Genomic DNA, 27,421 nt, shown 5'->3' with positions numbered 1-27,421 from the left:
CACTTTTGAAAATCCAGCAGGGTCGTCGTTGTCGGATTCGATCTTTTTTACATTAATGATGTAGCTGCAGAGCTTTTCAATGCACTGCATGCAGGTGAAACCCAGAAGCCCAGTGCCGCTCGCTCCACAGCAACGGCGCCGGCTCCACGGGCCCCCAAAGGTTAGGCGATGAAAGAAGTGGCCCCATGTCCTCCGGCAGGGCAGGGGCACACTCCCCCCACCAGTCCCCCCCCCCGCACCCCGGTGGCCTGTCTGCACACGGGCAGCTGGCACAGAGACAGAGCTACATGTTTCACAGACAACCGTGTCTCCTCTGTGGGTTTTGCTCTCAGTAAAAAAAGGCCGGTGGAGGTGGGGGGGGAGGGGGGGAGGTTGGAGGCAGGGAGGGGAAGATGAGCAGGGGGCGGGGGTGTTACTGGCCAGGCTCTGAAGACAATTCCAGGCACCAGGCACCAGTTGGATCCGTACTGGACTTATCAGTGATTTCAGGCCATAATTCAGCTGGGACAAAATTTACAAGGTCCCTCCACTGATTCAAATTACATAAAAAAAAAAAAAATCAGTAAAGAATTAACTCCAGAATGACCATTAAATTGTTGAATGGAAATACACTGCATCCAGATTAGGCAAAGGAATGTGTTAATAAGAAATAAGTTAAATAAAGATTAATTAGGGCTGTTTGCAAAGAGAACTGGTCCTCATCGACGCCGAGCCCCCCCCCATATTATAACCAGGTGGGAAGAGGCACATGCGAGGTGAATATGTAACCCCCCCAGCTAAAATAATACACTGCTTGGTGTTTTAAAAAACATGACCGGTCTTCTACATTATGGCCCTCGAGTTTGATACGTTCCCTTGGAAAATGGCCCCTCCTCTTCCTCAGGTACAAGGTATTAACACATCCCACAGCCAGCAACATACATGGCACTAGCCAAAAAAAATGTATCGGCATCAAAGATAAAGTCTCCCGTCCTCTTATGCTGTGCGTCAAACTAACGTAATCGTCAGCACCCAACAGGCCCTGCAGCTGAATATTTATGACTGAAACTTCGGGAGGATGCGTAACAATACAAACACCACTTATGTGGCAGTTTGATCATTTGCTTTTGGGGAAAACAGGACGTGTCCTTAACAAGCGTCTGAGTGACACCTGCGGAAAAGCGTCCCTCGTGCAGGAACGCAGCCCCCGGTGAGAGGCTTCCTATGGCCGGCGTCGCTCGTAAACCTTCGCGGGCGGTTTACTGGCTGTTGCTTGGCAGGCAGCTAGCGGCGGCACTCCAGCGCTCCTGAAAAGCGGAGGGAACCGGAACGTTCTTTGGCGGACACGTGTCCCGGCACGTCACACGTCGTTTAACCCCGCGGGCCCTGGGGGCGTTTTTCTACCCCCGCAACTTTGGATTTTAATACAGCTCCTTAAAGCATATGCAAGCATTTAAATGCACTCAATTCAGGTCTGATTCAGCCCCATGCGAAAGAGTAACACAGGAAATTAGCCAGATTTAGGGGATGTTTATAAAAACTTAACACGAACCATATCGCGCCAAATGCAACAATAAATTATAAATGCTTTTTCACACGCCTAAGAAAGAGGAGAAAAAAAGAAATGCTAACAGGAAGGTGGAGCTTAAATCCGATAAGAGCTTGATCAAACTCCTACAAAACAATTACAAGTTAGTTGTTTGGTTGCGAGACATGTCCACAGATCCATGAAAACAGAGAGCTTTGCTTTCAAAACAGCACTTTGAGAGAGAAGCTTAGAGTAAGCTGGTGGCATTATTTAAACGGTAGACGGCTAACTGCCACACTCAATCAGCCAAATAAAGGGAAAAAACCAAATGCTTAAGAATGTCGCATGTTAGCCACAATGGCATTCTGGGTAAGAACAGCTTCTTAAGCGAGAAGGCATACGGTGACTCGGGTCCCGGCATCACCGCAGGACGGATCGGCGGCGGGTTAGCACAGCAGGGCTCTCTCGCTCGTCTCCCCATCCGGGTAGTCTGGTATTGATCAGACGTGTCCGCATTAGACAACAGACGCTTTTATAATAATCTGCCCCTGCATTATGTAATGGGTACATTAGAGACACGGCCCTTTACATCCGACACCTGTTTGGTCTCTGTAGAATTACTGTTTGCATTACAACGCTGTTTAATGGCCTCTGTAGAAAGCGGCGGTGTCGGGGGGGGGGGGGGGGGGGATCGTAGGGAGACTGGGGGGAAAAAAAAACAACTTTCTAGAAGTTTCAGGCTATAGAGGACTGCAGAAAGCCGTCCCCCCCGCCCCCTCAACCAGCCAACTCATTTAACGTGACTCATTTAAGGAGCCTCTGCTTGTGCCGCGCTCAGGGTGAACTCTGTTTAGGCTGTACAGAGGGGTGGGGGCTCAGGGTCAGTGTGTCCCAGAGCAGTCCCACACTGAGGTCCCAGCCTGTCCCCAGGCAGTCATTACCCCTCCTTCCCTCAGCGGGGGCGGGGCGGGGGCTAGAAGCAATAAACAGGTTAGGGCGCAGATGTACGGAGCAGGGGAGGGGGTCCAGGTTGGTGCAGTGATGAGCTGGGACAGCCATCCACATCTAGGACACGAAGCACGGCCAAGTCCCGAGGACAATGTGACCAAGCGGACGCGGACGCGGAGCTTGGCGCATGTGGCCGCGGCTCGCGGAGCGGGACAGTACCGCCTTCGGACCTCTTCTCTGAACATTCTTTGCTGAGAGCTGGCTCAGGCGGTCCCGTCTGTGTGATCACAGACTACTGAAGAAGGGCCACCTGGACGCCATCAGTCTCACCCAGGGTAAACAGCCCTGACATTCCTCCCGGCCTGCTGGCCGGCACAGGTCAGAGGTCATGATGACAAACGGGTGACCCGGGATCCTTGGGGGAGTTGGGCGGCCAAAGAAGCTTCTGGAATCTTTCAACGGGGGACGACACTTGGTGTTCTGGAGGGATCATTACCCTGGGATGGTGTCCTGCCTCGCTGACAAACTGGGGTGACGTGGCACTGGACGCCCCGGCAGCCCCCCCTCCTTCCCACACACAAGCTCCTCCCACACCATCCATCCTCAGACTGTCCCATTGACCCAGGTCCCATTGCACCACCCTAAGCACCATCCTCAAAAAAAAATACAACCGAACAAAGTGAAAGCTGCGACTGCAGCAACGAACAACGCTAGAAATGGGATTTTTTTTTAAAAAGCAGATAGTTCAGCGCTGAACTAAGACATTAAAGAAAAATGTACAGAAGCATGTGTACTGAAGTGGCTCGCCGGTGAATGAAGCGGGTGAGTAACGTAGCTATACATGTGCAGCAAATATCGGCACCTGAAGCAACAGGAATGCAGGCAGTGTGGCGACGAGCCCGCAGGATTCCGTTTCGGCAGGTGAGCACCATCCCCCAGTGAACCGGGGGGCTGTACAGACGTGCAAAAAGTCTCCCCCCCTACCAAATTATTGTCATGCACCTCCAACAGGGACAGATACCTCTAGGCACATATTAGGATCAATAGACCTAACCCTGGCCCATGCAATCTCCAGTAACCCCCCCCCGCTCTGCGCCGCCCCCACGCCCTAACTATGACCTGCAGGGTATCTGCCTTCACGCTTTTCCCCCTCCATTCCTAAAACATTTCACAAGTGGCTTTCCACAGTGATTACACTCATTGGCTTAATGACTCACAGAGAAACGTATGCTTCAGCGGTCAGGAGGGTGCTATTCCACGTACCTCTCCCACCCAACAGCCCCTCCCTGGGATCACAAAAGCAGGAGGTGTCCCCAGCGCTGACAGGCCAGCTGTCCTCACGACCTGGGGGAGGCTGCATGCCAGCGTGTCAGATATTATGGAAACTCATGACAGAATTTTAAAATTAACTGGCAAATACTGATGGTATCACATCAGCAGAGATTTCTAAAGTCGCTCATTGTCTGCTTCTCAAGCTTAACATTTACATATCCAAAACAACTCTGCGCCGTTTCCGTTATCGACTTACTCGCTTTAATTGCATGCAGTGTGGAGAGTAATATTATGGGTGTTGCTTTTCTTTTGCAGTCCCCATAAACATTAAAACACCATTGTTTTAGATACAAGAATGATTGGTACGTCTTTGTGAAGAGGATCACTGCTCTAACAATGAGACCCATACAAAGTCCTCAAGTAGGCTCACTGCGCAGCCGGGATAAATTTACTTCAACCGGTTCCCCATGATGTGCAGTCCCTCCTCCCTACCCGAGCCCAGGACAAAGTCCCCAATTGTCCCTCTGAGATGCCGAGTTTGTCCCCAGGTGGGTGTGTGTGTCTGTATGAAAATGGTCCGTTTTTATTTATATTTGAGATTCATTGTCTTGCACAATCCACCAATCACCTACACACCTGGCCTCAGCTTGCCACTCCCCATTCACGCTTCTAGGACTCGCATTTTCTGCTAACATTTAGCTTGACAAAAATGATACGATGTGATCCAGAACATCTTGAGAAAATCTTGTTGCCACCACTGACTGTTGACACTACTAGACAATGGGGTACTGGAATTCTTTACCCAAGATATTTCGAGGCACCTTGAGAATGCTGGAACAGAAACGGATCGAGAGGAACCGCTTTGAATGACTGTGGTCACTGAGGTACCCCTAATTTTTTTTTTACTGCCATTTCTCTTGGGGTTGCGACGTCAGGTGCCATACCGTCTGCATTGCCCTTCTGATGTCATATACTCTTCCTCACCTCGATCGTTTCCACACGTCCGACACAATATGACTCACACACTCCTCTTTCGTGGTCCTTGTGGATCTCTGGGCATGGGTCTGGTGATAACCACGGCTGGGGGGTCACTGGGGGCAAGTGGAGGAGACGAGGGCTGACCCTGTGGCGGATGGTGCTGAGAGAGCGCGGTTCTGCTGCTGAGAATAAGCCAGGCGGCGACAGGGAAGAGGCAGACATCTGAGGTGCTTCATGGCCGATCCGTGCTTCCATACCGTTTAGGTGTCATTAAGGAAGGGGGAGATAAATGTACTGGCCTGTCTCTGCAGGCTGCGCTTCCCAGGGACGCTTGTTTTTCTTCAGCTCGGCGACGTCCAAGCAGCCAGCCTCGAGCCCAAGGCATCGATCCCAAAGAAAACGGGACACAGCATTTCCTTTCATTGTTCAGGGAGGGGGGCTTGCAGCTCAACACACAGAAACATCTTCTAGGAGGACTTTAAAAAAACACAGGCGCAACTCCTGCTCCCCCACAAGTCTCAAAATCATCAAGATAATGTCAAGACCACGATGTGTTTGTGGGGAGCAACCAGAGGCTGGAGAGGGTTGGGCGGCAAGCAGCATGGATGCTGGAAGCCTTGACTGGCGCTCCAGAAGCATCCAGCAGGAGCTGCGGCCGACTGGAGAAACGTATGAGGTTTGGGGACACCAGTGCAAACCAATGTTGTTGGAACTGTGCTAACTTGCACAAAGAAAGGTAATAACATCCAGCAGCTATGTTTGTGAAACACTGGCATTTTTATGGTGAAATCGCGATCCCCAACTCTTCAAGAGACCACTTATACCTTAGTGTGCAGACAGCATTTAGACGTTAAGGTTTTGGTCAATGAAACAGCAGAGGCTGGAGTACCATGACATGATCAGCCGTAGAATGTTCAAGAATGGTGGCCTTGCTCTGCTTCTGAGACCTCAGGGGGGGCCAGGAAGGGGGATGAGGGGAAACGTCGTGCTCCCCCCCCCCCCCCCAACCACAAAACACTCCCTGGAAAACTGATGCCGACCACTGGTTCCACCATCACCAGGCAACCGGTCACAAAACCTCGCCGGGAAGCGAGTCGGTGAACTCGGAGAGTCACTCTCAACCAGCGACTTGCATCAAGTCTCCTCCATGTTCAGAACGTGACACATCAGTTCCCGCGAAATTGGTCAACTCAAAACAGCGCACGAGTGCAATCATCTCTCAGGTCAACAAAAACATTCTAAACGTTTCCTGAAACATGGCTGACAGGAGGCGAGCCACAGAAAACTTCGGCAAGGAGCCTTCGTCACAGTGCGACAGGCGGGCGTTTCCTCGTTAAAGTCTCGGAGCCACAATGCGGGGGCGTTCTGTGGGGATTTGTATAACCCATCAGGACAAGATGTTTCCCTCGTCCCGTTTTAATTTTTGACGATCAGAAAGAGGGAAGCTCCCATAAGGAGCTCTGCTTCTCCGCTGACATGTCGAGGTAACGCGCATCTGTTTGTGTCACAAACAATCAGCCTGACACAAGGTACGATACATAGAACAGCCCAAGCCTGAGCCTCAGCGCTGGGACCTAATTATCCAGCCCGTCCATGACATTCCCACTTAAGGGTCACAGATGATTTTTTTTTTTTTTAAATCAATGAACCACCCCCTTCATTCACGGCTGATTTAATCACATCACCAGCAGTTAAGCAAAAGGCCTGATTTGGGTTGGGGGGGCCGGCGAAGTGGGGGGGGGGTGGTGGGGTGGTCTTCTGGCGAAACTGGAAAAGCATGTGGAGATGGAAATCACTCCCAGACAGATTCAGACACTTCCTGCCACTCCACAGATGCCACAGCGCTGTGAGCCACCCTCCCGGGGGAGAAGGTTCACCTGGAGGGGGGCGGGGGGGCCGAGCGGTGCCAGATGTGAGGGGAGCTGCCTGGGACCGGCACGCTAACACTGTCTCAATTGTGTGAAGCATATGCTTTCAGTCAAGGGTGAAAAATGCAGGCAACGGCACATGCCAAAAGCCTTCCAAGCATGGCCCAGCAGCCAGCCCGCGGCCCAGCGCACACTGATCCTCAGAGTCAGCAGATGCGAGTCACCGCGGTGCAAGTCAAGGCTGGTTAAACCATGAAAACAGCACGGGGACCTCATGCAGACACCCGGGCCTCCCATACGCGCTGATCCACACACATACGCGCTGATCCACACACATACGCGCTGATCCACACACATACGCGTCGCTGTCACTCCACGCGCCCCAGGGAAATCTGCCGCCGCATGTCATTCTCAGGGCAAGCGGGAGGGAAACAGGAGTTTTGTGGAGCTTGGTTTTTGGGTGTTGGGGTGGGGTGGGGGGAGTCCACAAAGTAGTGCCAAGGAACCAGGGGGGGTTTAGGTATGGCAGCAGGATTTAACAGCAGACCACCGGCGGCAAAAAAGTGGCCTGTCTCCCCACCATGACTCTGAGACAAACTTAAAAAAAAAATATGTGCCAGACCACAGTTCAGCTCTGGATTTCGAGCTCCTAAGGAAGCACAGTTGCAAAGTGGGGGGGGGGGGGGGGGGGGGCAGCCAGCAGGACATGTTAAGCCAGGAACCGAACAGATTCGAATCACAACACCCCAGAGGCAGTTCTACTTATCTGGCCACCGGCTATTTCGAATTTGAACCCTGAAAGAGGGGAGGTGGGTGGTATGGCGGGTGGCAGTGAATTATAGCCCCTTCCTGGTCTTTAATACGCGCCATCGCCGGCCCACCCCCTCACCTGGACACCAACTCCCAGGCAGCTGCGTCGCTGCCCTGCGACGCTCTGCTTTTTGGTTTTTTTGTTTTTTCTTGCAGGAATGCCGGAATGTTCCACAGTGACCTCATTGTGCTGTGATACGGCTTGTCTGAGCCCCGCTCTGTGGCGAAGTCACACCTGTTCCACCTCAGCCAAAGGGCCACAAAGGCTGGACTTACATCAATCAGTATGTGAACTCGCGGGGCAAACATGGTAGCGCCCTCCCCGGCTGCCTGTGACTACAGAATCACGTCGGGGGGGGCGGGGGGGTGGCTCCTTACCTGCGGCTTAACCCTTCACACACATTCAAATGGGACAGCTTTTCCCCCCATAGTGTTTCTGGGCAACATGGCACAGTGAGCTGCCGCAGGTTGGGGGCCCCGATTTCTGGGCATCGGGGTGAAGTGTCACTGACAGTGTGTGGCTCTGTACAGCAGTCTGTCGCTGGCTAAAACAGCACTGAGTGTTCAGTTTGGTCTAATATGCATTCGCCCGGTGCTTCCCTGTCATGCAGTTCACAAAACACAGCGTAAACAGAGGGACGCGTACAGAGTGGCAAAAATCCAAGGTGTGTCTAAGCAAATGACCATGCCGACACTTCCACACGAGTCCGTTTGTCTCTTGGATTTTTTTTCCCTTTTATTTAGACTGAGAAGGGATATGGACAGATAGGCCGCCATTGACCTCTTCACTTCTGGAACACGCCGCAGGAGAACTGCCAAGTTCTCATGCTTCGTCTGGCTCGATCTCTGGCCGGAGCGTGTCAATGCAAAAAGAAAAAAAAATGGAGAGAAAAAAAAAAACGGATCAAGTTCTTCGCAATTCTTACTTTTCAATTTTTCCAGAAACTGTCTTCAACTTGGAGAGGGAACCAGTGACAAAAAAAACAAAAAAAAAAAAACATGCGGTGCTCTTTGGTCTGTCGGCGTTCTCATCTCCTTTAGTTTGGGGAATTCGGAGCCTCACAGCCTTTGTCAGTCTGCAGCCTGCTCCGTCTGTTTCCGAGTAACAGTGTCTGGAAAACCCATAAATGATCGGTATACTCAGGAGTTGTGCTCAGCTGGTAGGTGGCTAACAATTAAACTCTGGAAATGTTTCGCACAAATCTCCTGCAAAACGGGTGAATTCCACACACGTGCCGTGTCAACTGGAAAATTAGCATATATGATTAAAATGCATGGAAACAGAGCATCATTCACAGAGACATTATTACTTGGAAGTTATTTGACAGGACTGTCCACTACCGTCCGGCATTTCGGCACAAAACAGCACACAGGTTCCCAAAGAACACGGAACGCACGCCGTCCATCTCTCGGAAGGCTGGGAGCGGGATGTGTTTAAGAGATATGGCTCGTTTCGGGTGGCGGATGGAATTTTAAAATGCGGTGAATGTGAGAAACGGCTGTACAAAGCACCAGTTTGTTTAACCGTCGGGCAAATCTCCACTTCATGCTAACTGACACTGGTGTGACCGTGGAGACTCTGACTCCCAAGCCAAGTGGTCTCCTGATGCAAGCCAGCCGGATGGTAATCCAAGCCCTCCCCCAGCGCATCATCAATACCACTTGGCCCCTCATTCTCTCCAACCCCCTTATCGTCAGAGACGCAGCATTTTACGTGGGATTTAACAGGGCTGCCGACTTCCCCGCATCCTCTCGCGCCTCGACTCTCTTCCCGTATAACTTGATCTCCAGTGCCGCAACGCCAAGGACGAAGAAGGATCAGTTTGAGACACAGTGGTTCAGGCTGGAAACATGCAAGACTGTGGTGGGAAACCTCTTTCTGCGAGCAAGTCAGCTTCTTCTGGGTTTCTGTAGAGCAAGGGCCTCGTTGGACTCCTTCCCGCTGGCCGCCCAACACAAGGGGTCTGTGACAGCCCCCACCATTAAACTTTAGGGAGGAAGTCATTGTTTCACGCCAAAAAAAAAAAAAACAAAACAAAACACAGATGTGGCCACCTTGCGAGAAAAGATCGTTTTGGAAGGATCTGCCAAAGTCTCCATCTTCACAGAGTTTGAAGCACCCAGCGAAAACTCATTTTGCAGTGGAGTTAGCCAATGGGAACATTCATCAGAACGCTACAGCCAGCAGAAACTAAAAATGCAGAGCCACTGTCAGTAAAATAGAAAAGTTCTCTTACAACCGAGTCATGCTAAAGACAGACACAAAAGCCATATTGTCCCTTCCTTCAGTAAGAAGGTGCCCCTAATCTCCTCCTCGTCCCCACTCGGCCCCGGGTCCCGCACGCGAGCGTCTCTCAGACGGACACGCCACCTATCAGCAGCGATTTCAGTGGCACAAACCACGCCACCCGAGCGATGTCTCTCCTGAACTTGTGGCAGCCGATGCCCACAGAAAAACCTGCAACACGTGAAAATAGAAGAGTTAGTGAGTGTGTGTGTGTGTGTGTCTGTGTGTGTGTGTGTGTGGGGGGGGGGGGGGGGGTCGGGTAGTGTGGAGCTCAGAAAATTGCATCTGGCTCAGGTGGCATAATATCCACTTATCCACACCTACAATGTCTGGATATTCATGAGAAACCTATAGAGATTAATTTAAATATTTGTTCCCCACAATTACTAGCTGTTAAAAGGAAACTCTGCTCAGTTTGGGAACTAGAACAGAATGTATGATAACAGCGCAAAATGGCCTCCAGTGCCTGACACACACTTGGTTTCATGTGTGTGCGTGAGATTATACGGAAACTGGTGTGACTCGACCTAAAACGCACGGAACCACAGTGTGTGTAACTGTACATTCCGTAGGAACCGCAGAAGTACATACTGCTAAACTGAAACAGATGTGATAACTTTCTTTTTTTTGTTTAAATATTCCTGCAAGTAGATTAATCTGGCATTTGCGACTGAATGTCGTTTGGCCAGTTGCACTTGTGTAATAATTCCAAAACTGCCCTTAAAAAATATTCCCAAGAACTACTGTGAAATTACTTAATCACTATTATGATGCTGCTACCGCTATATTTAGCTAGTATTTTAGATGGAGCCTTGATAGGTGCTATTCTTCTCAAATGGCCACCAGACAAAGCTGAGATTCCAAGAACATCACACAACCAGTATCTCATCATATATCTGATAACCCACAGAAACCTTCAGTCGGGGGAAATATATTCCATATCGGTGCTGTTTACACTACACCCAGTCCGCTCTCACAAAAATTAGCTGTACTATACACTGGTCTGAATATTGTATTTCACTTTGTCACCATAGCATCAAGCGAATTAGTTCATATTAGGGAGATCAGACACGGACGGTCAGCATCTCACCGCCTGTTCCTGTTCACATGACGACTCACAGCCTAGAGCCCCCACAGGACAAACCAAGTTTTCAGTATTTTATTACACAGCAACCTACTTGGGTATAATAATCATATATCAATCAGCATAATCTAAACCAGAACAAAACACCACAATTGGTGCTGCCTTTAATGAGCAATATCAATGATATATTTGGCCACCGGCGATAATTCTGTTAATTCTTTTATTAAACTGTTGACCCATTGACGGCCTGTGGTATTACCCGTATCTCCCTCTGGGTGGTCCACCTTGGCTGATGCCAGGCGGGCACATACTGGGCCAAACGTCCGGAGTTCTAGCACAAGTCAGACTGCTTTTTTTTTTGTTGTGTTGAAGTCCAAAGGTGTGGATACTATTAAGACCCTGCCTTGTTGATTTGAGTCACGTATCCATTTAGAAACCAGCAATGTGCAGTTAGAGGCAACAGCCTATAGATACTGCCTTCGCATAAACCTGACCGCACTCAATATTGAGGCTCCCCCCCATAGGAGCTCAGTAGATGGAGCACTCTCCACCTGCCTGCCCCTGCCACCAAGTGAAACCAGGGGTACAGCTGGACCAATGACAAAGGCTTATCCTTCCACCCCCATGCAGTATCTAACGGTGTTCGATCACAAAGCCTCAAATTCTCCCAAGAAATCACCCAGGAATGGTGTACAAACACAGGCGAGGAGAGCAACACTGCATCCTCTGTCTTAGGAGACAACCCCCGGTGCAGGGTTTTATTATTATTTTTTTTTTTTTGGAAAAGCAGAAGGAAAATCAATATACTCAAGTGCAAGGCCTGTGATGGCATTGGTAATCCACTTGCTGCATTAATGTTTCAGGCGCTGAGGGAGAGGCCTCGTCTACGCAAGGCCGGGGCTCCTAAGAGGACCCTGGCCTTTGGTTTCCCTCCAAAACAGAATACGCAAGTACCAGTCTGTTTAAAGCGGAGGCCGGTTATTATGAAAATCATTTGATGCTTAATCCGCTGATATCATTTGCCTTGAAATTCCTGCCACTCGGAGAGTTTGTCTAAGACAGTCCTTGTACTCATTTTTATTTTTATATATGTTTATTTATATATAATGTTATTTACGTCTTGTACACACAGCTAGCTGTAAAAAGTTCAGAAACCTATAGGCAAAGGTGCAAGTCAGAATTCAGGCAGGCGGCAGGCAGTCTCAGAATCCGGGACGACAGCCTGAACAAGACGGACAAAAGGGCGAGGGGGGGGGGGGATAGAAGAAAAAAACCGCACAAGCAGCAGGTCGCTTTAAGATTTAAAGGAAAAAAAATTCTGGAATGATTTTGTGTCTGTAACGGCTAGGCACAGCTAGCCTCTGGATATCGCTCCCCAGCAGCCAAGGGGAGTACGGCGTGCGGTGGAACGGGACCAGAATCCTCCCAAGACACTGAATCATAATCGCTAAACTTTTTAGGCATTTGGTGTTTATGCCACAGCTCGACATTGCTATCCCGTGACATTAGGAGACCATAAATCAGCCGTGCGACAGCTCCCTTGTAGAGGCTGGTACGGGCGGAGGGGGCTGCCACTGCATACACCCACGGCCCCCAGCCAGATGTGCGCTCCGAAACCCCAGCAGCATTAACCACTTTGACACCGCTAATGCCTTTGTTGATGCTAAAATATTCACTCTGCCTCCCTGCTACGGTATGCGCTTTTTCCACCGGAAAGCGAGGAGGGGAGAAAGACAAGACAACTACATACAACATAATGGTTTCATTGGCGTCTTTGGATCAGTTTTATCGAAAAATCCAACACATCCCACGGGAGTAAAAGCTAGTGAAAATATATGGATACGACACTGACGTTAATAATGCTGAACACAATTACAAACAAGTATCAATAATTTCTATATTGCTTTGTTCAAATTTCACCTTACTCCAAGGCCATTGATGCGGATTTATCTCTATGAAACCAGACAGTTTAAGGGCAAAACTAGACCAGAATCTCCTCTAATGATTAGCGCTGAATATTTATTTATTCATGCAATGTGATTAATTTGCTCTTGGTTATTAACCACAAATTAACTACAAGCTCACCAGTTATGCATCAAGTTAAAGCGCGACTGTTTAAATGTAATGCATGAATGCAAAAAAAAGGAGGTGGGAGGATCTTGTCAGGTTTTAAACAGCCCGAGTTCGCAATATCAGGTATAAACTGAATAAATCAGGTGGTGCTCATCAACATGCTGTCTAACGGGCAGCTTAAATCTATTTTTTACGAGCTTTTTGAAGGGGTCAGGATGAGGGAAAAATCAAAACAGTCATTAAGCAGAGCTAGCGGCAGTAATCAAAACTGGGAAATTTTCTGACTAACTTTTCATGGACGCGCCGCTTCAGTTGGGAATGTTTGGGTAACGGGTCTGAAATGAGTCAACAGGAAACCAAAAAAAACGTCACTATTCCAAAGCAAAGGATGGTCATTGTGATGACACGATCATTTTCAATAATTATTATTACTAATCTCTTTTAAAGCACCCTACCAGTGTTAACAAGCTCATGGCCTGCATCTCGCCTTTCTTACGAATGTACAGGATCCCAACTGCAGCCTAAACGCACCCGGATCCAAAACTCTAGTTCTATTCTTATCTAATCAGGTCAGTCATTAACTACAATTAAGGGCTGTCATACTGGTTAAAGTCTTGCGGTGATCAGGTGTTGGAGTGGGCCAGTCCGTATATACAGCTTCACCAACAATTAAAAGTGAACTAAGCTTTTTAAACGTACATTAACCCCAACATATACATACAGATCGATAATCCTTCTGTTTTTGTATTATAGAATCACCTGTGTATTATAGTGGATAAGCTGTTGGAAGATGGATGAATAAAATATATATCTACTAGAACTAGATCTATACGCTTACACGAAAAAAGCAAATTAGCCACCTAACAATTTTTGTTTTTTTAAAAAGCTAAATGAGTGAATGACCGCGGGGAAAAAAAAAACTTTGTCCATGTGCCAAATAAAATACAACATACTATGAAAACAAACTGGACAGTACTAGTAAGTCGATTTTTGCCTATAGAGAGAAATTAATATGATTATTTTTAAGTGTATTTAAACGTGCTAGCGACCCTGGCCAGGATAAGCGTTTGGAAGATGGATGAACAGCGCACCGAGCGCTGCCGTGACTCTAATCACTGAACCAAGCCACCTTAAAGGGGGTCTCCCTCACTTACTTCAAGTAAAGTTTTGAGAAAAAGAAATTATTTAAACCGTGAATAAAATTAACTATGAAAACTTAATTACTTTCCTGCATTACGACTTAATCTTAAGGACTGGAATGTGAGTCAATCTTTTATTTGTGCATCTTTTGGTGATTAATTTAGCGACACGCACCTCCGACACTGTACATACACACACAAATATATATAAAGATATCCCTCGGAAAAGTCAAGACTAGTTTTTCTTTTCATGTTAACAGAATAAGTCCTGACAAGTGATGACTAGTTTCCCTTTTTATGTCAAGAGAAAAAAAGGGGCTTGCAAAACCTGGGTCAGGCTGTATAAATTAACACACAGCACCAAGAAAACCAATGATGCAACGGAGTTTCAGGCAGCCGCTTACACTTAGTTACCAATTACTTTGCATTAAGATAAATAAATTACATAAACTATCGGACGCACACGCCACGCACGGGAGCACTTTAATTCTCTTTTGTACTTGGTGTGTTTTGCACATGTAGTAAATTCAATTAAGATGACTAAGTTACTTACCGACGCCATCTTCCTCCTAATCAGTGTATTGCTTTAAAAGATCGTCGCCTCTGGACAAAAAAATAAACGTGCGCCCGAATTGCATGGCGCGTCCTTTAAATCTCAGCGGGGTTCAGTTCCGCTGCGGGTCTAAGGTGCCGTTTAGGGACGGTGCGCGGGGGGCAGCGAGGTGCGGCGGGCCGGTCGGCGTGACAGCGCGCCTGTCGTCCGCCGCTTGTCGCCGATCAGGAGAGGCGCCTCGGGAGAGACACGTATCAGGTACCCATTGCGCCGCAAACACCTGTAGGCTCATTAAGAGCCGTCGCTAATTCGCCTCCCCCGAAGTGACAGGCATGGCCGGACACCCCCACCCCCGACGGGGCCGAGTGACACTGTGTTCGCCTGGTTTGGCGGCCTTTCGGCAGCTTCCATTTTTCTTTTTTCTTTTTGCAAGACTAATTTAAATTAAATATCCGAAAACCACGAGCATCATTCATTAAAAAACGCAGTGTCACTTCCAAAAACGCAGTGTCACTCCCGAGAAGGTTTAGAGACACAAACAATATAAATTAATCATCACATGACTAAAATAACGAGGAAGTCCAGTATAAATTATCGATCAAATTTATTAACATAGTTCAAGCTATTCAAACAATTACATTTCATTTATGTTTTTTATTGCATCACAATTATAGTGAATGAAGGCACAACGTTAGAGGGAAATCACGTGATTCTGAGCTGCCGTCTGAGTTGCCCCATGACCGCCCTCTCCCTTCTGTTCTTCCGATAAAGTAACATTTCTGTTGCTCAGGCATAATTCTTTGCTTTTGAGGTGACATGCTCAGAAGGAATAGAGTCCCCTCCCCCGTGCAAGTGGGGGCGACGTACTTGTGTCTTTGGACACGTTCAGACGTAGCCGATCGAGAACCTTGCCCCATTCGTCGTCTCGATGTCTCGCCTCATGTAGACAGAAACGAGGCACGTCTTCATGCCCATGGGCGGAGGGGAGGCTGGGTGCTTTACTGCGGCGTTTAACATACTCTTCGGGACAGCGATGTGAGGAGATCATATGAAGATCTCATAACACACCTGGGAGAGCAGAGAGCTGAAGATGTTGCCGAAGCTGGCGGTAGACCTCGAAAATAAGCCCCGAAGAGACAGCGTCCTTCTGGGCATTGTGATCGTGTCTGTTCTGCTGTCTGAAGAGGATTTTTCCTGTTATTGTGTCGCCAGTATTGTAAAGGTCTTGTGTTACGTCCACATTCAGGGCCTTCGCAGAAAGCAGCCGACCTTCATCTTTACATTCATTAGTTTCCCTCACTGCTTCAGCGTGGAATTGTGGTGGCGGGTATTTTGTTTCCCACCCGAAGAAAACACAGATCATAAATGTGTAGTGTAATTAAAATGGCCAGACCGGGTTAATTTGTGACGGATCGCGATAACACAGGTCCCCCATTCCTTTCCAGAGCATTCAGGCAGCACTTAGAGCCGTCTGGACACACGGTTTAAATCACGCCGTTGTGACTGAAAAGGCTTTGTTGTGGACTGAGGAGATTCAGGACTCTATTTACCAGAGCTTGCCTGCCCACTCGCAGGCACTCACGGGCATACAGGAGGACCACCAGCCCGCCTCGAAGGAGCTTCTAGGTCTTGTGGCCTTGCCGTTCTTTAGGTGACAGTATCGATCCTTTGGCCGCGCGCTGTAATTCCTCCTCCCTGAACTCTTCCCCCTCAGCACCCCCTCGAGGCCGCCCCATCTTCCCACGTAGCCCTTTAGCCTTGCATCTGCGCCACCTCACCCATGCGTGGGCCGGCAGGCGGCCGCGGCGTGTCCACCAAGGTCCGCAGCACGGCCGGGGGGCCGGGGGGGGGCGGCGAGCGGCTCCCAGACATGCCGCATAATCTCACACGGCGAAAAAACCGGCGCTGCCGGCAAGTCAGACTACAGTAATTAAAGCGAGCCAGCTCCTCGTCGCCCCCGGCAACGGCAACAAAAAAAAATGCAAGTTTTAACTCCTCCCAGAAATAAAAAAAGAGAGATGTGGGAGACAGCGTCCCCCGGTGACAGCGGACCCGGCGGGGAAACACTCTCACTGAGACTGTCGAGCACCGGCAGCGAGCCCCTTCCCGCGAGCCCCACCGCTCCGACGGACGTGTGCGCTTTGCAAAGCACCATTTGTCAACACCATCCCCGAAAGTGAAGTAATTATTATTCTTTTGACTGTCTAAATATGGTCTTTACCCAAAGCGCCCAAAAAGAGGCTACCCCGTCTGTCTGCCCGTCCTTCGTAATTAGAGAGCGCGTACACCGTTGCACATCTAAACGCACTCACCCTGTGATCTAAGCCCTGTGGTTTTTCTTTTTCTAGCAAGGTGCAGGCTGTCGGGGGCAAGAGTGAGGGGATCCTTTACTGCATGCCCGCGAGGCGCTCGCTGTGACACCCTTCCTCAGGGGGGCAGCAGTGAGGTGCTCACCCTGATGTCATTCCTTAGTGCTTCATGAATAGAATGGGCTGACGTAGCAATCGCTGCATGCATTCATCCATTACCTTAATACCTCTGCAAGCGGCCTCACTGCAACGCCATTCGCCAGTCCCTAATTGGGGGGCCCTGGAGTGCATCCCCGGCCCCCCCCCCCCGGTTTGGTTCCCTCATGCCGCCCTCTCGTGGGGGCTTGGCGTCCACAGTTAAACATGCGCCTCCGCAGACGTGTCATGTGCTGTACATCAGAAAGGATCAGCGACCTGGTCCGAAAATCACATGACGGTGGATCAGAGGCCCGGCAAGTAACAGGTCAGTGCACTTTGTGTGTGTGGGGGGAGGAGGGGGGAGTCTATACAAAAAATAAAAATGATCTGCTTTGAAAGGAGGAAACATAGAGACACAGCCTTCGGTATTTAACCTTTGCTGGATATCAGTTCCGAACTCCAATGATTTGCCATATTAAGACATGAAGTTCTTAATTGTATACATTTTTAAAATTCAGTGATTATCTTTGTACATATTGCCACACAACCCTAATGTCTGTATTTGTGTTCACTCTCTCTGCATTATGACGCCTCGGCCAACGATGAAACATTCTGGTAGATTTGCGGGGCATTTGGCCTCCACATGCTCAGATAAAAGGACCGTCGCCTATCCGTCACTGTCCCCACCCTCGTCCACCTGGCCGAGGGGACACTTTAAATCTCTGGATGGAGGCCCACGTGTTCCTGAAAGCTCCCGCCGCCCGCAGCACTCTGGGCTGCCGCACACATGCCACTTCCTGCCCCTAGAGCCCCCCAGAGCCTAGAGGAAGCACGCACTTCCTGTGTCCATCATTCCTGCCACCCCGTAGGTCAGACCTAAATGTGACTTATGGGCTCTCCTGCAGCGACACTGCTCACCAGCTCAGAGTCATGTTTTCACAAGCCTAAAATAAACAGGCGGAGTAAGTCGTGGGTTGGGGGCCTCACTGCGTCGGGACGGGGCTGCAGCCTGGGTGTCATGTTGGCAGGGACCCTCTAGCCATTCAGGTTTGGATTTGCAGGAATCAGAGTTTCTAACTGCGGGAATTCCGTGAGGCTGGTGGGAATCCAGTCGTTTCGGCTAACAGCAAGTAAAACGCTACGTTTCCCAACGCCGGAACCATTTGTTTGAGGAGCTCTGCCACGAGAGATTTCATTTTAACGTTTCCATCCGGTCCTTTTTAGCCCGATTCTGCATGTTGCAATATACGGCGTAATAACGTCACGGTATTTCAGCCATGAACGCATTGATAAGTGAACCGGACCTGAGCAGCCGTGCTCAAAGCACCACGTATTAATGAATTTCAAGCTGCTTGCCTCTGTCTGTCAGTCAAGTCAAATATATTAGATTACCGCCTGTGGGTGATGAAGTCGATATCCCCTCAACATCAATGGTGCACTTTTCCGGCGGACCGCTGCAAACTTTTGTGTGTTTGGCCGCCTGTGTGCACAATGCGCAGAGCAGGGATGGAGCCTTGCTAGCCTCTTACGTCAACTCATCTATCCAGCATTTAACCATTTTTACTCTGCCAATATTTCTCCTCATGCAAATATAAATTAATAAAATATTTATTGGATACGATTGAATAGGCATCTTGTCCAGAGAGGGCTCTCTGCTTTATGGGAGAGGTTCGCCGCTATAAGTGGTGTAGAAGATGGATGGACGGATGGATGGACAACGAAAGAGCTGGAATTTTCACCTGGAATTCCGAAAGCATCTTCATAAGCTAATACAGTTCTTATGAGATAGTCATCATTAAGCCGAAATCCACACCCCAGCTCATAAAAATATATAGAAGGAACACAAAAGCAAATATCCCTGATCAATGTGCTCTTGCGCTCTGAAAATAAATAGCAATAATGCAGCAATTACCTGCAGCTGAGACACGCATCTCTGAATTCCCTGCGATGAAGTATTCAGTGCAGGATTCATGCTTAGGGGGGGTCAGTGGTAAACGTGTAGTGCAGCTTTGATGAAGGAGTACCTCTCTCTAGTCTGCGCGTTACTCCGAGGAAGGAGGGATGACGGAGACAAGCAGGAACGCCGTCAAGATAAGGGGCAGCTGTCCTGACAGCCCTGTGTTCGGGTTAAACATGACGGCACACACAATGGAGACGGGGAACTGGGCCCCCGCTTTCCCCCATCCCCCGCCTGCGTTTCGGCCCTCACCGGGGCTCGCAGTGGATCTCCCAGAATGCCCAGTGGGCATGGTGCTGCTGGCGTGTTGCCTGGCTGTATCTTCAGATAGCTTAAAGCATTTTTAAAATGTATTTTTCACGAGGCGAAAAATCAATAGAGTTGGGAGGCCAGAGAGCGCGAGCCGACGAAGCCTTTGCTGGCGGCGAGGCTCTGTGAAGCGGGCGGCAGGCAGGCGCGTCCGGGGTGCGGGGAAGTCTGCAGATGCGCACCTCTCCCTTTCAGCGACGGGGGAGATGTCTCCGAGGCGATGAGTTCGGGCTGAGGTGAGCTCTGCCTGCCGACACCTTCCGATAGCTAAAAAAGTACTATCCCTGCGTACTGCCCCATCTGACATCTAATCTCCTGGCTACGTGCTGAATGCACCACAGGAGAATACGGCCGGCGTAAATATGGCTGAAAGAGTGGAGCTTTTAATTATATATGTTCTCGAGATGGAGCTAAAGTTATAGAGCTGAGGTCCGGTAATTGGGTGCATTCTGGGAAACTAAAAAACATAAAAGGAAAAATGCAATCCTGGGCCTGACCCAATGGCTTTACATGTTTGTGTGATATTGCGCTGACCTCACGCAGCGGGGGGTCAGGGTATGGAATTGCGGCGCGAACCGGCAGGCCATGCCCGGCATTCTGCTCCAAGATGCGGCAAATTCGCTTCTCTTCCGAGTGCATGGGTGGAAGGGAGGGCCATGTTTTTGGGGCTGCTTTTGCCCTCTTCAGGGGACTTGGGTGGGGGGGGCAGAGGGGCATCGAAGGAGAAGTTATAGAGCTTAGTTGCTGAGCTGGAGTGGCAGGTATGGGTCAGGGGGGCCAGGCGGGAAGGTCCACGTTCGGTGTTTCTCTAACACGCTCAGAGTACCCAGCATGCATTGCTGTGGACTCAGCGGGAGCCTGCCTGACTGAGCTGTCTGGGGACTAAGCGACTTGCCAAGCACAGTCGGAAAGGAACATCTGCGTGACAGGTCTGAGTCAGGCTTCCACAAAACCCTGAAGGTAGCTCAGTATGGAAACTGCCATGAGAGAAGTCTGTGTAATCTATGTAATAGGTATTGATCAAACACACTCTTATAGGGCTCTTTGTGTGTTTAATTCTGTTAACAATAGGAGGTCCACGCCATCTGTCTCCAGTAATTGTGCATAATTTGCGAGTTTACATTTCATTGCTGATGGAGACTTCTAGAAAGACGGGCATGTTAAGGACTCACACATGGAAAATGAACAGAACTGTGCTCTGTTGCCTTACGGTTACGTGTGCCTCTGTGAGGGATGGCGGGACCCTGGGGCTGGGGTGGGGAGCAGGGGGACAGGGGTCAAAGGTCAATCATATGGCAGCAATGAAAGAAATGACCTACTCCGTGTTTTCGCCGTTGCGTTTCAGAGAGCGGCACTCCCACACTTTAACCTAAAGTACAAGCATACGCTGCGGGGGAGAAAGAGACCCCCCCACAAAGACACAGTCGGCGTGTGGTGAAGGCTCACATCCCACCCAGCTTCCCCTGTATCTGCTGCTGCTCCTGTTCCAAGCCGCAAGCCGTCGATTTGCATCCCGTCCCATCGCCGCCCAACTTCGGTGGGCCTCCCCTTTTCCCGACATAATTGCCATAAAAGTCATTTAGGCAAAATTATTCAGCACGCCGGCTCCAGAACTGCCCGGTTCCCCGCGGGGCGAGAACCTTATGGGTCAGACATACTTATAAAGCCATGTTCATTTCATGGGAATAACAATTCCCTCGGCGTTGAAGCATGTGATCGGTGTCAACCATGTGTACATCAGTCCATTAATCTGCCCCCACAGCATATGTCCTCCAAATGGATTAGTCACAAAAACCAGCCAATCACTATTTTTAGGCACGCTCCTGTGCGCGCCTCTAAACGCGAGGAAAAGTAAATATGTTTTATCTTATTTGTCAAGTTTTCTGTTGCAGGTTTACATCGACAGTTTAATTGAAGTTTTTCCTAATGCTGTCAAGGGTCATTTCATCACAGTGCCAGAAACCCACTTGGAAAATGCATTTTTTACTCCGAAAGCCAGATCAAAGGGTAGGTTCTGAGATCAAAGGCCAGTATCGCGCGGCTCTGGCCGCTGTGGTGTTGTTTACATGAATGCTAAAGGCACTTATATCAAATAATTTCAACTTTAAAATGTATGTCTTGTATTGGGGTATTTTGATGTCACTTCTGAAGTACTTCAGTGCATCAGGGAATAATTTTGATATGACCGAAAAATACCAAGTTTGGCAAGTCAAAGCAGAAACACATGCACTATTATTTAACAAAGTATCGGACTTCTGGAAAGTGCCATCACAGCCCTATTGCGGTCGTCCAGAGATGCCCTTGCCTTGGAGCTGTCGTAAAAACTCGTCTGCAGCCTGTCTGTCTCTGTCTGTTCTTCTCTGTCACCATCTCTGTGTCTCTCTCTGTTTGTCTTTCTGCATTTCTGTCTGTTTCTCTCTCTTTTTCTCTGTCTCTGTCCCTCTCTGCCTGTCTCTGTTTCAGTCTCTGTCTTTGTGTCTTTCTCTCTCTCTACCTGTCTGTCTGCTGCATTTCCACCCCACGTGTGATGGCTCCTGTGTCTGTCTGTAATCTACATGTGAAAGGGGATTCAGCAGGACGAGCCCTCGGCTTCCTCACCCACACGCTGTGGAATCTCCATGTTGCTCCCACCCGGCCGTTAAGCGATTTTGAGATAGTGAGGTTTTTTCTTTGTTTTTGTTAAATCAGCGGTGTCTCTCATCGCCAGGGTAACCCCCACCTTGTCTTCCAGAGAGAAAGCCAGTGGCCTGCACATTTGACTGGGGAGTGTGTGTGTGTGTGTGTGTGTCTGTGTGTCAGTGTACCCCATCAGCCTATGAACTTTGACACCGAGGCATTTGTGGAGATAAGTGTGGAGGGGGACTGTTCACTTCTTCAACAGTTAGTGGCAGTCCGAGCTGTCTGTCTGTCTGAGCTGTCTGTCTGTCTGAGCTGTCTGTCTGTCCGAGCTGTCTGTCTGTCCGAGCTGTCTGTCTGTCTGAGCTGTCTGTCTGTCTGGCCGTTGAGACTCGAGGGCCTGTGGGTTCAGGTCTCTGTGGCCGCCACTTGCCCTCCCCCCCTGCTCCCCCCCTAAGAGATTACAGTGGGGGAGCATGTAGCAGCCTGGGACTGGCTGGGAATCGCTTCATCTCCTAAATCACAGGCGTTCCCAAAAGGTCCTTTTTTCAAAGAAGCTCCCTCAATTTCGATTGGGCGTCCTGAAGACCCCTTGAGGTAAATTTGATACACATTTGTGGCTGTGCTGCGTTGCTACACCATGACCAACACGGTGCACCTTTTGTATGACCAGAGTTTGCTGCAGTAATTGTTTCCAACATACGGTTCTCAACCAAAGCCTGAAAGGAAGGGCTTGTGACATAAAGCTTTTTATAGTACAGGATACTGCATTTTTGGACTCACTTGGAAAATGATCAGCGTCTGCTTTTATAGCCCTTATTTCCTGTGATGTATGAGGTTTAAACGCAGTGATATGCTTTTTAAATCCATTGATACACACTTATTTTGCTAGCTTATTTCAGTCCATAGTCATACACTTAGGTCATAGATTTATTTTATAAATGCACATTACAGGCTTATTTTACGCTATAACTACTGTAAATTATCGGTGCTATCCTTCAAGTGGACAGAGACATGATGGGGTGCTAAAACGTGCACCGTTGGTAAAGGTTAGCACACCTAGCCGGTAGCACGCGGAGCCGCGCTCTGACAGTGCCATTGTTGGGCTAATACCACGAGGCAGCTCCCTGCTCCGAGGGCCGCCTCCGCGTGATGGCCAGTTTGCTTGCGCCGTGCTCAATAGCAGAAACATTTGAAGTGTAAACTAACGCATATCTGGCTACTCTCAGTTGTCATGCCGGAGTTCTGTGGTTCCGTGAGACGGCCGATTTGGTTTGACGCCGCGGAGCCCCAAGCAAACGGAATAAACCCAAGGCTGTTAAGGGAACCGGAAAGGTGGCACGACGCATCGGGTAACTTCCATGCGCTGGCCTCCGCCCTGCGGTGGCGCCGTGTGCCGGATTACCACAAAGCTGTGACCCCGATAGGAGCCGGCTGGCTGCTGTGTGCCTGCGAGCGTTTTAGCGGGATGCCTAACAGGCGGGCAGTCCCTGGCCCAGTTCTCCCCAGCCCGGTTCTCCCCGGCTTGGTTCTCCCTGGCCCAGTTCTCCCCGTCTTGGTTCTCCCTGGCCCTTTTCTGCCCAACCCGGTTCTCCCCGGCCCGGTTCTCCCTGGCCCAGTTCTCCCCGACCCGGTTCTCCCTGGCCCTTTTCTCCTCGACCCGGTTCTCCCCGGGCCGGTTCTCCCTGGCCCGGATCTTCCTAGCCCGGTTTTTAAGCTGCTGACTTGGCAGCCCTCAGAGATGCATGTGCTGCTGTCTGTGAGCTGGACTGACGGGCTGCACATTGACAGACAGCCTTACCGATTCCATTCTTAATTCATAAGTGGGGGAGAAACGACCTACCGGAAAAAGAAATCCCTAAAATAAATAGTAGAAACACAGAATACAACATTAATCCTTAAAAATCTACTTGAAACAAATTGCACAAATATTAATTTTTATTCCAAAAGGTGACACGTGTATTTTAGTGTATTAGCTACCATAATCTCTAAATCCTTTTAAAATGATTCATTTTAATAATAATTTACTTGTCGACTACATGTGATAGATTATATTTTTTAAACCAAATACTGGTTTGATTTTATTAAAAAAAAATAATAATAATTCAAGTAAACCTTTCCATATGTTTTCTCAGACTATACAGCACACACATGTAGATACAGTATATACTGAATTCTGAACAAAAATCTGCTATCCCAGTACGGATGGATTTAGGTAAATGTCCTTCAGTCCTCCAGAAAATAATTACATCCTGGGGAGGGACATGGCAGTGCTCTCTTCCTTTAGGTGCCCTGATGGCTGTCACACCATAACTACTTTCGGGGGCATTAAAGAGTCCTTTTGGTCTCACACTCGTGAGCGTCGTCTTGAAATATTAAGCATTCTTACACATCTGTTTTTTTGCATTAAAGCATGTTTTGTGTAGTGCTTAGGAATATTAAAGCATAATTTATATTTCAAGAGTTGGACTCCTTGACATCCTGGCACCTCTGTTTTGAATTTCAGCATGTGGTTTGACACGTTTATATTAATAATATTGTGATCTCTGAAGGCTTTGGCCCCAGGCTACTTGAACAAGACTACTAAAGAAAAGGATTTCAAAAAGAATTCTAGAGCAGTCTTGGGATTCGTCAAACAAGTCCCGGTACTTTCTCCCGATGAAAATCCATTACACACAAACATGTCAAAGCCGGGGGATGGTTATCATTGACTGTGTTTTTTGGTGCGTCTGATGTTTCTTTATAGTGTTCCCCGTTATTTGCCGCACGACGTCGGGAAGCCGGTACCGGTTGTGACACTCCGAACTTGAAGCACCGCAGCCGGTGCCACTTAGCGCAACGAAGGTGAGTCCGACACTTTTTGCTCTCTCTCTCTATCCGAGGCTGTGCACACCGGCTCCGTTACAGTGCGGAGGGGTATTTCGGAGGTCACTGCAGGTTTCCGCCCATTTCGATCTGCAGCCTGGAGACATCTGAGGTCTGGTCCACTCCGCATAATGACCTTCCGCCAGGGATCTTTAGGGCAAAGATCATCGTCATCGTATGAAATTAGAAATAAAAATAAATTGTGTAATGAAAATGATTTGGAGCTGTGACTTCAGATCTGAGGATCACAAAAAGGAAAAAATAACAACGATTAGTTTGGGGGGGAGACTGATATCCAACACACGATACTGGAGCACACTTCTACAGCAAGATGCAATGGTCAGTAGAAGTTAAAGTGGCTTTTATTCATTGATTTAAATTCTATTAAGTCATTTATAGTCATACTACACCATGCAGAATGTTAGATGTCAGACTATTGACAAATAGGCAGCACACAGCAGTGTGTGTGAGTGCATGTGTGTGTGTCTTCCTTCAGTTTCAAAGTAAACCGTAAAACGAAAACCAAAAAATCTGATGATCACACTTCTGCTAATAATTGAAAAAGTATCACTTTTAACCAATGTGCAAAGAAAGTGCTTGTCAACTGATACCTTTCTGGGGTGTGAGACATGCACAGGAAACCTTATTTTTTTATTACTCTGAAATTCAGGCAGTACATTTTATTTTCTTCATTCTTCAGTGAGCACTGACCTTCACTTCTCTTAGATTTAATGGTCATTCAGATACGTTCAGTAAGAATCATCTTTCTGTGAGTTTATTGTGGAGTTACGCATGTGCGTTTATGTATAACAAACTCAATAGTGCCTTTTCCTACACCTCCTTGGAAGGTTGTCTCTTTCTTCCCACAGAGCCTCATCTTGTGTCTTTATTTTTCCAAAGCCGTTAGAGGTTTTATAAAGCTATTTGCCAGATTCTATGCCCTGATTCCAAATCCTCCTCAGCCGATCCTGCTGGTTCTCCAGCAATAGACACGCTCATCGTCTTGCGATAATTCCAGGTTCTGGATTCTTCTGTAGTGTGGATGATCTGGCTGTACATTTCTTTTTAAGAATACCCTGACATTTTCCCCTTTACAGCTTGAGAGATACATCAAAAAGTAGAATTATTGGTACCACTTTACAATACGGCTCCCTTTTGCCAAGTACATTATTATTGCCTATCGATGATTTATGAAGTGTTGCAACCTAATTACTAACCAGATTATAAGTCATTCATAAACCCTTTATAAGGGTAGTCTTATTGTAAAGTGGTACCAAATTAACAATGATAAGCATAATAATAATAATAATAATAATAGTAATAGTCATATACATATTATTATTTACAGTAATAAAAAAAAACATGTAAGAAGACCCATCACATGTAACAATTTGCATAACAGATGTAATGGATCTAAAGAGTTTTTGCTGTCTATTTTACAGTATTTATCTTACAATAAATTATTATAAATTGCCACAATTAAATATTTCCACAGTTTAAACTTCCAGTTTTAGGCAGCGTCAGACTGCATATCAGCCCATTACGGCTGCATATTCTATATTTAAATAAAATATATTGATTTGATTGAATTTCCAGTATCTCCCAGTAAAAATCATCGGAGTATAGATAATTCTCTTATCCACATCAATGATGACCCTCTGCTGGGCCTGTGCTCCTGCTGGCCCTTGGTGGGTCCTGCCAGAATCAATTATCCACTTTTGTCAAACGGCCTCTCCTGTTTCCCGCCAGGCCCACGGATGACAGTGGATCGCGGAAGAACCTCAGTCTGTCCATAATTGTTCCCCCAGTTCCACGCTGGAGTCGCACAGACGTGGTACCTGGAGGAGGTGCCCCCCCTCCACCCCTGCCAGCTGCTTGAGACCGCGGTTGCAGTGGAGGAGCATCCCAATTAGCGGAACGTGCCCCATTCACCAGTGCACAGTTGCGTGCCTCTTCACTGGCCGCCAGTATCTCAGTCGCGGGGCAGACCCACGGCTCCGCTGCGCCCTGGGCCGGCCTGGACACCTTTACCATCGGCTTGCGTAAAAATGGACGGTCAGAGACCATCCAGCGTCTATAAGATACAGAAAAGTCACAGAAATGACTCCCGTGAGCTTCCCGTTTTGTGGACTTAATCACACACACATAAGCAGATTAAAGCATTAATGCAACAAATTATCCTGTTCAAATTCTAAGAGTAAAAAGTCTAAATTTCCATAAGTAACTAAAGGGTAAGTGTAAATGTTTTTGTTTTAAGTGCCTCTTTAAGTGCTTTACGCAAACTGACATTAAGCTGCGATCTCTGCCCAGGTGTCCCAATCCCAGACCAGCCAGTATGTCATCTGACGGTCATTGGGTGTATTTCAGATACTTCATGCTGTTTTCTGACTAGCGTGGTTCAACCATAAATGTCCAATAAACTATGACTGGTTCCTGTTCATTGCTGGCTAAATAGTTTTTGGTGCTTTTTTATCGTCTGCACCGGGCCCTTTAACAGACGGTACACTTCCTGATCATTTCTTTGCTTGCTGGCTCTCTGCTGTTTTCTCTCTTTGGCCCAGCCTGAGGGGGCTTTTTGAAAGTCTCGTTCATCTGTGTTTTAACACTCTCTCCCATGGCCTCCCCCTAGCCCCGGTTCCCAAGGAAAAACATGTCACCGTGACCTCTGAACTGCGCCGGGCCACACTCTCCTCTACGGCAGGAAGCGA

General features: G+C 48.4%; 1 protein-coding gene and 1 long non-coding RNA gene across 5 annotated transcripts in view; one reads left to right on the top strand and one right to left on the bottom strand.

Annotated features, from left to right (window-relative positions):
* The window catches only part of bnc1 (basonuclin zinc finger protein 1), a 31,108-nt gene extending 16,495 nt beyond the window's left edge, over window positions 1-14,613 (bottom strand). Inside the window, exon 1 of the mRNA XM_023813848.2 lies at window positions 14,520-14,613. Coding sequence (XP_023669616.1) covers window positions 14,520-14,528 — 9 coding nt within the window. The 5' untranslated portion in view covers window positions 14,529-14,613. The remainder of the gene's footprint in view (window positions 1-14,519) is intronic.
* Window positions 14,610-27,153, top strand: LOC111844950 (uncharacterized). 4 transcript variants are annotated; one of them, XR_002838507.2, is made up of 7 exons: window positions 14,610-14,777; window positions 16,868-17,291; window positions 20,578-20,769; window positions 21,125-21,239; window positions 24,401-24,493; window positions 24,595-24,692; window positions 26,463-27,153. It is a non-coding gene; the product is annotated as an uncharacterized lncRNA (long non-coding RNA). The 4 variants fall into 4 exon arrangements; XR_002838509.2 differs by lacking the exon at window positions 20,578-20,769 and having other exon boundaries at window positions 14,615-14,777; XR_002838508.2 differs by lacking the exon at window positions 16,868-17,291 and having other exon boundaries at window positions 14,626-14,777.
* Window positions 27,154-27,421: the final 268 nt, after the last annotated feature.

Source organism: Paramormyrops kingsleyae, chromosome 11, assembly GCF_048594095.1.
Source record: "Paramormyrops kingsleyae isolate MSU_618 chromosome 11, PKINGS_0.4, whole genome shotgun sequence".
Lineage (NCBI taxonomy): Eukaryota > Metazoa > Chordata > Actinopteri > Osteoglossiformes > Mormyridae > Paramormyrops > Paramormyrops kingsleyae.
This window is presented reverse-complemented; position numbering and strand designations above follow the sequence as displayed.